The 14,183-nt window shown below is 41.5% G+C and overlaps 1 protein-coding gene across 1 annotated transcript; it reads left to right on the top strand.

The window, feature by feature from the left end:
- The first annotated feature begins 72 nt into the window (after nt 1–72).
- On the top strand, nt 73–4,407 carry LOC124437676. Its single transcript, XM_046987654.1, has 2 exons — nt 73–415; nt 3,784–4,407. Exons 1-2 carry the CDS (start codon nt 120–122, stop codon nt 4,220–4,222), a joined length of 735 nt encoding a protein of 244 aa, XP_046843610.1. The 5' UTR covers nt 73–119; the 3' UTR covers nt 4,223–4,407.
- Nucleotides 4,408–14,183: the final 9,776 nt, after the last annotated feature.

Genomic DNA, 14,183 nt, shown 5'->3' with positions numbered 1-14,183 from the left:
GAAGTCTCGAGAACAGTGAACCAGCACTTCGCGCAGATTGTGCGAAACGTGGTCCTTCAAGCCGGATAGAGTAGCAGAATTCAAGAAGAACACAGAAATAGAATACAGGGTTGTTCACGATGTCAGAGCTGACAAGAAAGCGACAGTCGAGGAGTGGGCACAAATCGTACGCCACAAAAGTTGTGAACAAGGTGATAAGTATGTTAAACGATAATGCGCCACTAAGGAAAGTCGAACTGGAACAAATGCGGCTTGTGCTCGTACAGAAATTAGATACAATTTCGAAGTTGGACGATGAGATTCAGAGCTTGTTGGAAAAGGATGACGATATTGCAACAGATATTGACAGCTCATCGAAATACGGCTGCGAAGTTTTGGGCGCGTTGGCCGAAATCAACGAAGCGCTGAGCACGATGTATGTATGTCTCGGACAGGTGGTGGCTCGTTAACCCAGGAAGGTAGCCCACCTAGGGGAAGGAAAACCCTGACTTCAAACCTCCGCTGCCTTGCGGTGTACTCGCTCACGGGAAAGGCTAGGAGACGGATACTCCGAAGAAGAAAACTGCACCTGCTGGGGCCGCTCTACATGTGGCAGCTTCTGCACCTGTGGAGCATTGAGCGTCAGTAGGCGAGAGGGTGGAGATGGGCATGCACATCCCCTCTTCACCTAAAACATTCACCTGTGCTGGTCAGGCAAGCAGGTTTGCCGGAATCAAGTGATGCAACCATCCCTTTTTTTGCGCCAGCTATCTAAAGTCCTGTGGCGATGGAAAAATGGTGACGGGAACAGGCAGAGGATGCTCCTGGAAGTTCTTAGCCATGACTCTGCACGCAGGCGGCTGGGAATTGATGGTCGTCCGCCGTAAACCTAGGGCAGATACGGCGCCCGTATCCTCTCGCAGTGTCAGAGCAGCCCTCTTTAGGGTTAGCACTGCTCTCCCCACATGGGGAAGGGGAGATAAAAGGATCCCTAAACAAAGCCTGCCCTACTTGCACCTGGCAGGAACCACACCTACCTGGGCATCCAACTAAGCGGTCGTACAACTAAGGATAACAAAACAACAAAGCGCTTAACCATTGGGGCATGGAACGTGAGAACGCTGTTGGACAGAGGAGACAGACCAGAGCGACGCACTGCTCTAATAGCAAGGTTGCTTGGACAATACCAGGTGGACATAGCCGCATTGAGTGAGACCAGACTTGCAGATGAAACTCAACTGGAAGAGGTCGGTGGTGGCTACACCTTCTACTGCATTGGGAAACCGGAAAACGCCCCAAGACACTCCGGCGTGGGATTTGCCATACGCACTCAGCTCGCAAGGAGACTAGTTAGCTTGCCACAGGGCATCAGCGATCGCCTCATGACCCTGCGGCTGTAACTCCAAAAAGACTGCAACGCAACAATTGTCAGCGCCTACGCCCCTACAATGACAAACCCAGATGAAGTGAAGGAAGCCTTCTACGAAGAGCTCAACCAGCTACTCTCCAGTGTTAACCGCAAAGACAAACTCATCATCCTTGGAGACTTTAACGCACGAGTTGGAGTAGACTACACCATATGGCCAAACATCCTGGGTCGCCATGGAACTGGCAAGTGCAACTACAATGGCCTGATGCTACTATCTCTGTGCGCACAGCACAAGCTAACCATTACTAACACTCTCTTTCAACAAGCTGACAAGCTGAAGAACACATGGATGCACCCTCGCTCCAAACAGTGGCACATGCTGGACTACGTAATCGTCCGCCAGAGGGACCGCAGAGACGTGCACATCACACGCTGCATGCGTGGTGCCGACTGTTGGTCTGATCACCGCCTGCCACGGAGCAAGATGAACATCCAGCTCGCCAGAAAGAACAAATCAGCAAGAGAGAAGCCACTGAGGAAGTTGAATGTAACTCGCATTCCACCCAACAAAGAAGAGCTGCAAGAGAAGCTAGAGGTAGCCCTGGGAAACATTAACATCACGGGCGAGGATATAGAGAAAGACTGGAGCACTTTCAAAGAAGCCGTCTACAACTCTGCAGCGAGTGTCATTGGATACGTTGAGCGAAAACATCGAGACTGGTTTGACGAGAATGACGCTGATATCAACGGGCTTATTGACAGGCTCCATAAGGCTCACAGCGACCTTATAGGGGACAAAGCTTGCGAGAAGAAGAAGCAAGACTACCAACAAGTGAGGCAGCATGTGCAACACAAGCTGCGGGAAATGAAGAACGCCTGGTGGGAAAAGAAAGCCGAAGAAATCCAAGTGGCAGCTGATGCTCACGACTCAAAAAAGCTCCACGATGGGCTTCGCGCGGTGTACAGTCCAAAATCGTCAGGCTCTACCCCCATCAGGTCATTTCGCTATTCGCCAGTTGCAGGAAAAGTGCCGTGAGCAAAACAAGGAACTCCACATGGTCTTCGTAGACCTAACTAAGGCATTCGATACCGTTAATCGGGAAGGCCTTTGGAAAATCCTGGGAAAATTTGGGTGTCCAAAGAAGCTAGTCTCTCTGATAGCTTCCTTTCACGATGGCATGCAGGCAAGAGTCCAGGATAGTGGGGAGACATCGGACCCATTTCCTGTTAAGAACGGTGTGAAGCAAGGTTGTGTTCTTGCACCTACTCTCTTCTCCATCCTGCTCGCAGCGATGCTGCTCGACGCCTTCCGTGACTTCGACAAAGGGGTGTACATTCAGTTCCGTACTGATGGAAAGCTCTTCAACCTCAGAAGACTTCATGCCAAGACCAAAGTCTACGAGGCACTCCTGCGTGAATTTCTCTTCCCAGATGACTGTGCACTAGCCGCCCACTCCCATGAAGACATCCAGTGCATAAATGACCGCTTCGCAACTGCATGTGATCGCTTTGGGCTGACCATCAGCCTGAACAAGACTGAGACCCTGGTCCAGCTTCCACCATCCCTGACTCGTGACACCTCACAACCACCTCCTGTCATCGTTAACCACACCAACATCAAGACTGTTGACAAGTTCTGCTACCTTGGCAGCACCATCAGCAACAATGGTTCCCTGGACGCAGAGGTAACGCTGCGTATTGCAAAGGCCAGTGCTGCTTTCGGCAGACTAAAGAGAAGACTCTGGCAGGAACACGGCATCAAGATCGTCACCAAAATTGCTGTGTACAGGGCTGTGGTCCTGAGTGTTCTGCTGTACTGCTGTGAAACCTGGACCACTTATCGCAGACACATACAACAGCTGGAGCAGTTCCACCAGCGCTGCCTGAGAAAAATCCTCCGCATCAAGTGGCAGGACAAAGTGTCTAACCTTGTAGTCCTTGAAAGGTGTGGACTCTCCAGCATTGAGAGCTTGATCATCAAAGCTCAACTCCGATGGACAGGCCATGTCGTAAGGATGGATGACAGCAGAATCCCAACGATGGTGCTGTATGGTCAACTACAAGACGGGAGCCGTGTACAAGGAAGACCGCTGAAGAGATACAAAGACACCCTTAAAGCCAACATCAAGAGCTGCAATATAGACCCAAACACCTGGGAGGAGTTCGCGGGAGACAGACTGCAGTGGAGGCATTTATGCTCCCAGGGCGTTCGGAACTTCGAAGCCGGTAGAGCAGCCGCCATTAAGGAGAAGAGGGCTCGAAGGAAGCAACGCTCTGCCCCTCTTGTCTCGTACCCCTGCAGCGTTTGCGAACGTTCGTGTGCATCACAAATTGGCCTCCATTCACACATGAGGTCCCACTCTCGCAGATAGACCTGCATGCCTACTCATCTGTCGCCCCGACAGGAGAGTCCATACATACATACTGAGCACGATAGAGACGAACAAACGAAATGAGGAACTCGCCAACACATCGGCAAGTACAGTATTCAGTGGAGCACGCTGTAGAGTAAAGCTGCCTAAACTAGAGGTGAAAAAGTTCACGGGCAAGATACAAGATTGGCGTGAATTCTGGGACTCTTTCAAAAGTTCAATCCACAACAATGACGGATTGTCTGAGGTCGACAAATTCACCTATCTGAGGGGACTGGTGGAGGAGCCGGCCAAGTCAGCAATTTCGGGATTTGCTCTGACTTCGATTAATTATGCAGAAGCACTGAAGGTGTTAGAACGGAGATACGGGAGCAAAGTGATGGTGCAAAGGGCACACGTAAATGATTTGATGAACCTAAAGCCCGTGTACAGCGAGAATGATACGACAAGGCTGCGCAAGTTCTTTGATGCCTTGGAAACGAGTTATCGAGGACTCGAGTAGCTCGGTGTAAAGGAGGAAATGTACTGCGAGATAGTCGTGCCCAATCTTCTAACAAAGATACCGAACTTATTAAAACTGACGATTACCAGGGGAAGAGACTACTTAGAGTGGTGCATGAAAGATTTTGTCAACGCATTACAAGCCGAAGTGGAGCTGCGGGAATGCCACAAATTAGCGGTCGGAGATCAACGAAGAAGACGACGGAACCGGGAACAGCTAGCGGGTTGTTTGCCAGCCGCAACAACCGGTGTTTTGTGCTTTCTGTTGTGGAGAGCACAAGCATGAAGAATGTACCAAGGTAACAGGGCGGCAAGAACGGATGCAACTTCTTCGTAAGCTCAAACGATGTTTCATTTGTTTAAATAAAGGGACATTTAGCTAAAGATTGTCGTGCACGTATTAAATGTAGTGTGGGGAGGGTCATCATGTTTCCATATGTGATAAGAGTAATAATAACCAGAAGGATGAAAGAAATAGTCGGGAAGAAAGTGGACAGGTTAGTGTAGCTAATGTCCATGTTAGTACTAGAAGTAGAGTGGCTCTTCAAACTGCGCAGGGAGTACTTATAGGAAAGGGTAAGACAAGAGTGCGAGTGCTTTTCGACTCGGGAAGTAAGAAATCCTTTGTGACGTGTGACGCGAAGAGGAGTGCCAAGCTTAACATTGCTAGGCGAGAAAGGCTGGAAGTTAATACATTCGGTGGTGGAAGTAACAAAGGTAGAATGACAGAGGTTGTTCATTGCGAGGTATCGGCAGTTCGAGGAGATCGTAAAGTACGCGTAGAGGCGTTAGTAGTTCCTCATATTTGCACGATCAAAAATGAGCATCTTGAGGTAGATAAGAACAAGTATTCGCATTTGAAGGATTTGTGGTTGTCAGACGTTAATTTGAAGCAGGACACGTTAGATGTTGATGTTTTGATAGGTGCGGATAACCTTTGGGCATTTCAGCAAGGTGAGATAATTAGGGGCAAGGATGACGAACCCGTTGCCATCAATACTTGTTTAGGTTGGGTAATAAGCGGTCCACTGAAAGGGAGCTCAAACTTGAAAAACGCACACGTTAATTTAGTTTCGCAGATTGCAACACAAAACGCAGACAGCATTAATGGGGATGTGAGTAAATTGTGGGATTTAGAAACGCTTGGAGTAAGGGAGACTAATGACGTGCATGAAGCATTGCTTGACAAAATAGAGTTCAATGGGTCAAAATATGTAGTAAAATTGCCATGGAAACAGGGTCACGAGCACTTACCGTCAAATTATTCAAATAGTTTAGCACGCATGAAAGGGCAGATAAAGAGGTTGTCGAATGAGCCAACATTGTTGAAAGAATATGATAAAATTATAAAGGAACAGCTAGAAACGGGTGTTATAGAAAGGGTAGATGAGTCTGAACCTGGGGTAAATGTTCATTACCTTCCCCATCAAGCCGTAATACGTAAAGAGGCCAAAACAACCAAATTGAGAATTGTTTATGACGCATCGTCAAAAGAGGGTAAGAGAGGGACTTCTTTGAATGACTGTCTTCATGTAGGACCACCACTAACGCCGTTGTTGTTTGACATATTAATCAGATTTAGGGAGAGCAGAGTGGCCTTGGTAGGAGACATTGAGAAAGCCTTTTTGAACGTAGAAGTAGACGAAGCAGACAGGAACTATTTGAGATTTTTGTGGGTGAGAATGCGACTAATGGTAATTTAGAGGTTGTAGTGTATAGGTTTTGTAGAGTAGTGTTTGGACTAAATGCATCGCCCTTCTTGCTTAACGCTACGCTTAGACATCACATTGCGCAATTTGCAGAATCAGATCCAGTGCTTGCTCAGAAATTGAATGAGGGTTTTTACGTGGATGATCTAGTTTCGGGGGGCAAGAGCGCACAGGAAACAATCGAGTTGTACGAGAAAGCGGAATTTAGGATGTCCCAAGGCGGGTTTAAGTTAAGAAAATGGCTTACGAATGATGGAAACGTGCGAGCGCTTATAGAGCAACGTGAATGCGGAAACAAAGTGACGACGACTACAGATTCAGACGACGAGACATTCACACAATGGAGTTTGGGGGCTCTAAATAGCAATGACTGCGCAAAAGTTTTAGGTATAGGCTGGGATTGGGACAATGGCCTGTTTACGTTTGATCTACGAAAGTTTGTAGAAGACTTAGGTGATAAGACGAAACTAACAAAGAGAAGCCTGCTTAGCGCATTAGCAAAGATATTTGATCCGTTGGGTTTAATTAGAGCCGTTATTATTTTAATGAAGATTTTGTTTCAACAATTGTGTGTTGATAAGGTTGAGTGGGATGACAAAATAGAGGGTAAGCACGCAAAGATATACTTAGAGTGGATTGAGGATTTAGTTAGGGTTCAAAGAATTAAAATTAATAGATGCGTTTACAGTGAGGTAATCGAAAGGGTCGAGTCGTGCGAACTCCATGGATTTGGCGACGCAAGTGAGAAGGCTTATTGCGCAGTAGTGTATTTTGTTTGTCGCACAAGCTCTTCCGTTTATGTAAAATTATTGGCAGCGAAAACTAGAGTTGCACCCCTTAAGAAACTGACGATTCCACGTTTAGAGCTTATGTCTGCGCTTATGTTAGCTAAATTGGTAGAGTCAGTAGGGAAAGCTTTAGAAGGGCAGGTAGGAAAATTGAAGTCAAGATATTGGTTAGATAGCATCACTGCTTTGTATTGGATTCAGAATAGAGGTGAATGGAAGCAGTTTGTGAGACATAGAGTGAATGAGATACTATCATTGACGAAGAAGAAAAGCTGGGGGCATTGTCCAGGGGTAGAAAATCCTGCAGACTTAGGTAGTCGGGGGGTGTTTGCGTCAAAGTTAGAAGAGGATTCAATTTGGTGGAATGGACCAAATTGGTTGAGCAGTCTAGAGCAGGAATGGCCTCAGTCTGTAGTGAGTAAGACCGAGGAAAGTGTTCAAGAAGAAAGAAAGGTGGCTGTGTTAGTAGTAGACGCTAGTGAGAAATTTGGTATAGACTAGATTATCTGTATAGATAGATACAGTAGGGTGGAAAGGTTATTTCGTGTAACGGCATGGGTTGCACGGTTTGTCAGGAATTTGATTGCTAGGATCAAAGGGAAGCATGAGGATTCGACTTTCACGGAGTTAGGGAGTCAGGAGTTACAGAAAGCAGAAAGACTTTGGATAAAGGCTTCACAGGACAAGTTAAAGAAGGAAGATAAGTTTAAGCAGTTAGAGGTACAGCTCAACGTAGTAGAAAAGGATGGGTTGTTAAAATGTCAGGGTAGGCTAGCAGAGTCAGATTTGGAAGAGGAAACGAAATTTCCTACTTTACTACCAAAGGAAGGTCGATTGACAGAATTAATAGTTGAGCATAGTCACAGGAAGGTACATCATAGTGAGGTAAGGGCAACTTTGGCTGAGACAAGGTCTAGATTTTGGATTGCCCAAGGAAGACAAAGGGTAAAATCAATTCTCAACAAATGTATCGTGTGCAAGAAATTAGAGGGTAAATCATACAATAGACCTAGCCAAGCAAACCTTCCAGCATTTAGAGTAGAGCAATCAGAACCATTTTCGAAAACAGGGGTAGATTTTGCAGGACCATTATATGTGAAAAATGCATCGGGGGGCACAGATAAGGTTTATATCGCATTATTTTCATGTTGTCTAACTAGTGCCTTACATTTAGACTTAGTTAAAGATTTGTCTGCGGATGAATTCATGAGGTGCCTAAGACGATTTTCAGCGAGAAGGGGGACCCCATCATTAATGGTGTCAGACAATGCAAAAACATTCAAAGCAACAGTCAAGACTTTAGAAAACCTCTATAAAAATGAAAGAATGCAAGGGTATTTGGGAAACAATAGGATAGATTGGAAATTCAATCTAGAAAGAGCTCCCTGGTGGGGTGGATTTTTTGAAAGGATGGTTAGGTCAGTGAAGAGGTGCTTGAAGAAGGTATTAGGGAATGCAAGGTTGACATTTGACGAATTATTGACAATATTGGTAGAAGTCGAGGCAACATTAAATTCTAGGCATTGACTTACACGTACGACGAGGTGGGTAGTGAACCACTAACTCCGTCGCATTTGGTGACGGGAAGAAGGTTGTTGTCAATGCCAGACGAAGGGTCTGGCGAAGAGGAGTCTGACGAGGGTTACTGTAAAAAACGGTATCAGTATTTGAGTAAGAAAAAATGCATTTCTGGAATAGGTGGCGTAAAGAGTATTTGGTTGGTTTAAGGCAGTTTCATAAGCAGGACAAAGACAATACTAATAGGGTAGTGCAAAGGGGAGATGTCGTGACTGTTTATGAGGATAATGTCAAAAGGGGAAATTGGAAAACAGGTGTAATAGAGGAGTTGTTTGAAGGAAAAGATGGTGTGGTTAGAGGCGCTAAGGTTCAGTTAGTTAGGAACGGTAAGGTCGTTCACCTTAATCGTCCCGTCCGAAAACTCTTTCCTACCGAGTTGAAGCACGACGAAGGCGAGTATGAGCGAGAAGAGAGAGAGAAAGGACTGAAAGGAAGGAAGGTAGAAAATACGGGCAGACCCAAAAGAGCTGCTGCTCTTTATTCTGTCTGGAAGACACAGAATATGCTTGATTAGTGGGACTAATCAAGGTGGGGAGTGTGTTGTAAATTGTCATGTTATGTTATGTAGTGTGTGACTGTGTCACATTTTTGATACTAAGATATATCGGATATTATGTTTATGTAAAATGATAAGTCATATATTGCTAGACAAATACGTATATAGTTACTAAACTGTTGTTTCAGTGGAAATCCTGTACGTAAATTCAAAATACTTAGGAACACTTTTTCTACCCAATGTGGCATTGCGGTAGGATGTAGGTAATGACGGTACTCTATAAACGGAATGGCGTAGTGCAAGTCATGCAAACGCCCAAAAATCATATCCTAATAATTACAAGTAAATATAGCTTGCAAGCGTTGGTTCGGGGATTCGGAAAAGTTGTAGTTGTTGGTGTATGAACTGGTCATACAAATTTGATGAATTAGAGTTGTATTGCAGAAGGCAATAAATTTCGAAAACGCAGTTGTAGGATTGACGGTTGTCCGTAATCTTAACGAGATCAAATCTAATCATTCCGTATCGCGAAGAACCAACGCTTGGAATGTAAAATCGTGCACAACACTGTAAATATCTTATTGAAGTGTTAAAATTATATATTCAAAATACAGTCCCATCGTTCGAGTGAAGTCTCGAGAACAGTGAACCAGCACTTCGCGCAGATTGTGCGAAAAAATGTGTCAAACCAGAAATAGGGAGCCAGATCTGAGAGCAAAATATACATTAGAATTTGTTCATTGTGATTTAGCAGGGCCAATTGAGCCTACTGCTAAAGACGGCTTTAAATATGCTTTATCATTTGTTGATGATTTTACAGGAATAACAATGATTTATTTCTTGAGAAGGAAAAGTCATACACTTGAGGCTACGAAAAAGTTCCTAGCTGACGCTGCACCTTATGGCAAAGTTAAGAGACTACGAAGCGACAGCGGAGGTGAGTTTGTTAATAGAGAATTCAAATTTTTGTTAAGAAATCATTGTATCAAACATGAGACAAGTGCACCTTATTCTCCGCATCAAAACGGCACAGTAGAAAGAGCATGGCAAACTTTATTTAATATGGCAAGATGTCTCTTATTAGAGGCAAAGCTACCCAAATATTTGTGGACTTATGCTGTGATGACTTCAGTCTACATTCGAAACAGGTGTTTCAACTCACGTTTAGGAAAAACACCCTTCGAGGCTTTGGTTGGTAAGAAACCAAACTTAAGCAACATGCATGTATTTGGATCCACTTGTTATGCATATGTACAAAATGCCAAAAAGTTAGACAATCGCGGTCGAAAAGGAATCTTTGTTGGTTATGACAAAGAAAGTCCGGCATATTTGATTTATTATTCAGAATCAAATAAAGTAGAGAAAACACGATGTGTCAAATTTCATGATAAATTTCAGGTAGAAAATATAAATGATATCGACGATATGATTTCAGATAGAATACAAAATGCAGATAGTATGAATGAAACAGAAGAAAAGCCAAACAATTTAAAAGAACAAAAAGATATTTCAAAAACAAACAATCCTGAATTAAGTAGTGACTCGCACGCACAAGGGCAGCATGAACAAGAACAACAAGTTAGATATCCCACACGAGAACGAAGCAAACCAAGTTATTTTGGACAAAACCAAAGAAGCGACAGTTTAAGTCTTACAGTAGACTATTGTTATAGGGTTGAGGACATTCCATTAACATACAAACAGGCTGTTGAAGCACATGATGCAGACAAATGGCAAGAGGCCATGAATATCGAAATGAAAGCCCTAGTAGAAAATGATACATATGAGCTTGTACCAAAACCAAACGATAGACAAATAGTGGGGGCGAAATGGGTTTACACAATTAAGACAGATGAAAATGAGGCGGAAACGGATCGTGACTAAAACACCACACGAGTACATTCGAGTACATACGAGTACATACGAGTAACATACGAATACATACGAGTGACATACAAGTACATACGAGTTACATACGAGTACATACGAGTGACATACGACTACTTTCTGGTCAACAAATGAGAAACAACACAATTTCTTCAATACATAGATATTTGCGTTTATTTTTCCTTGTATTTGTGTGGACTTTGGGGCAACAATTTGATGGATTTAAATGCTGAAAAGGTATTTTACTTTCATACTACATTCATTTGTATGTTTTAGTTGAATTTGTTATAGATATTTTGTCGATGCGATTTGCCAGTATTTGAGCGCTTTTTGACACATGTAAACGTTTTACGTAAATGTTGATATTCAAGAAATAGCGCAAGATTTATTGTTTATAGCTATAGTTTTAATTCAGTTTAAATATGGTAATATTTTTTAGAAAACAAAGTTCATTTTCATCGTTGATTTTATTTTAAAAAGTGTAGGAAGTAAAAATTGCAAAACAGATCGTAGTGAGTATTTACAATGGCAAAACAGTTAACTATACTTAGCCATTCGGTGAAATTCGTGCATTTTGGATCCTTATCTATAAAGTAAATGGTTTGAACCCGGTAGTATCGTTACATGTTTGTAAATGTAGATCGTCCAGGCTGGTAAAGTCCTGAGAAGGACTGTTTTTGTTATTGTTGACTGACGTTTCGACAACCTTAGCGGTAGTCATCTTCAGAGTCAAAATGAATGTATAATCGCTTTCATAAATATGTATTTCCTTGGTGAAAATGTGTCAAAAAGCGCTCAAATACTGGCAAATCGCATCGACAAATTATCTATAACAAATTCAACTAAAACATACAAATGAATGTAGTATAAAAGTAAAATACCTTTTCAGCATTTAAATCTATCAAATGGTTGCCCCAAAGTCCACACAAATACAAGGAAAAATAAACGCAAATATCAATATATCGAAGAAATTGTGTTGTTTCTCATTTGTTGACCAGAAAATAGTCGTATGTCACTCGTATGTACTCGTATGTTACTCGTATGTACTCGTATGTCACTCGTATGTACTCGTATGTTACTCGTATGTACTCGTATGTCACTCGTATGTACTCGTATGTACTCGTATGTACTCGTATGTACTCGTGTGGTGATTTAGTCACGATCGGCGGAAACGTATAAAGCCAGATATGTAGCCAAAGGTTATTCTCAAGGGCAGGAAATTGATTATCAAGAAACATTTGCACCCACAGCACGCATGAGTTCAATTCGCACATTACTACAACGCACTGTGAACAAAGACATGATCATTCACCAAATGGATGTCAAAACCGCTTATTTGAACGCACCTATTGATTGTGAAATTTTCATTGATCAACCAGAAGGCTATGAAAAGTTAGGTGAAAATGGGGAAAAATTAGTTTGTAAATTGAAGAAATCACTTTACGGTCTTAAGCAAAGCGGCAGGAATTGGAACAATTTGTTGCATGAATTTTTAGTAAAAGAAAACTTTATTCAATCATTTGCAGATCCATGTTTATATGTTCGTACCATTGATAGTGAAAAATGTGTTATTGTCATAATTTGGGTGGATGACATCATTGTAGCTGCAAGCGACATTCAATCTTTAAACAGTATAAAAGATTCTTTGAGCAATCGATTCAAAATGAAAGATCTAGGCGAATTAAAATGGTTCTTAAGAACAAAATTCGAAAGAAGTGAAAATTGTTATAAGATGAATCAAACACGGTATATTCAGAAAGTTCTTTCAAAATTTAAAATGTCCGATTGCAAACCAAAACCGACACCCTGTATTTTAGGAATTGAAAAAGTTATGAACGAAGAATCACCGGTACTATCAAATCCAAAATTGCATAGAGCAATCGTAGGAAGCTTAATATATGTGATGACTGGAACCAGACCAGATTTATGTTATATTGTTACTAAACTATCTCAGAAAATTTCTGAACCCACACAAGCAGATTTATCCATTGCCAAACATGTTTTAAGATATTTAAAAGGGACACAAGAGGTTGGATTAGTCTTTCAAAAATCAGATTCGCAACTTAAACTTACAGGTTTCTGTGACTCAGATTGGGGAGCGTCTATAAAAGATAGACGAAGTATTACAGGTTATAATTTTCAGCTTTCACAAAAAGGTCCTCTCATATCATGGAAGAGCCGAAAACAACAAACTGTAGCACTATCAACGTGTGAAGCAGAATATATTGCCCTAGCAAATGCAATTCAAGAAGCGAAGTTTTTAATGCAACTTTGTTTAGATATGAAGGTAAGTATAACGGAAGGTAAGTCTTTTCTTTTAATTGATAATCAAGGAGCAATGAACTTAGCCAAGAATCCAGTCCATCACCAGAGATCCTAACATATTGACATAAAATACCACTTCATCAGATCAGAAATACAGAAAGGTAGAATTAACTTAGAATATGTAACCAGTGAAGAAAACATAGCAGATATTTTTACAAAACCAGCCAGCAAAAACAAATTGGAGAAATTTAAGCAGACAATTTTAGGACAGATATGATAGGAATTATAAAGTGCGCATAAGTAAGGCCAAAGGTAAGTATCAGTTTAGGAGGATGCTTAGAACATAAGAGCAAGTGAGGGTGTTAAGATATGCTCTCATATTCTTCCCGTGATTAATTCAAGTGTAAGTAATTAGATGACTAATGTTAAGAGATACTTATAATGTTATCAAGACAATATTTTTTATAGTTCCTATTAGTTTTCCGTTGACGTCAATAAACCATATTTGTTATAAGAACCCAAAATAATCTTACGTAAATTTTGTATAAATAGAAGTAGTTAAATCATTGTAAAATAGAAGACGTTGAACATTAGATGTGATCGTATAGTTATCTGTAACATTTGTTGGTGTAAGTCAAATTATATTAAAGAAGATAATGGCTACATCACAAAACCTAACACAAATGACTTATGAGTATGACATGAGGAAAAGTTTTTTGCAGGTGGGCACCTCCACTAATATAGCTGACGTTACTTGTAGAACTTGAGTTTAGTTTGCTAAAAATATTTTTAGTATTAAATAATCGCAAGTAATGACAGCTAATCTTCAGAGATCAAAAACGAAAGTCTCAAAAGGCAGTTTCTACAATATAAAAAATTCCACCTAATTTTTATTAAACTATTCAATGCAATCATTGAATTTTTATTTTGTTAATTTTTGTTGTGGTTGAGAAGTTTTTATCAAATATTTTTTAACGGCTTCAACATTTGACATTTTCTACATAATTTAAAGTTTCCCCTAAATTTCTATTGAAGATGGCGTACATAATGCATGTAAAGAATATTTTTTAAGCAATCTACAAATATGAAATGATTAATAACATTTTAATCCACTATTAAAGATCAATTTTCTGTCATTACTAAAAGTTTTAAAAAGAATAAAATGTAGGACGGGGTAGGCAGCTTAATTTTGGTTCAAAATCATGACATTACTTTTTCACCTGAATCGGGTGATTTTTA

This window comes from Xenia sp. Carnegie-2017, unplaced genomic scaffold (genome assembly GCF_021976095.1).
Source record: "Xenia sp. Carnegie-2017 unplaced genomic scaffold, XeniaSp_v1 HiC_scaffold_16, whole genome shotgun sequence".
In the NCBI taxonomy this organism is placed as follows: domain Eukaryota; kingdom Metazoa; phylum Cnidaria; class Anthozoa; order Malacalcyonacea; family Xeniidae; genus Xenia; species Xenia sp. Carnegie-2017.
Note: the sequence above shows the minus strand (reverse complement) of the source record. Positions and strands in the feature narration are given on the sequence as shown.

Excerpts from the sequence above, each read along its gene's own strand:
- LOC124437676 (XM_046987654.1), top strand. The coding sequence starts at position 120 with ATGTCAGAGCTGACAAGAAAGCGACAGTCGAGGAGTGGGCACAAATCG. Across the intron at positions 416-3,783 it reads AACGAAGCGCTGAGCACGAT|AGAGACGAACAAACGAAATG; the intron begins GTATGTATGTCT and ends ACTGAGCACGAT.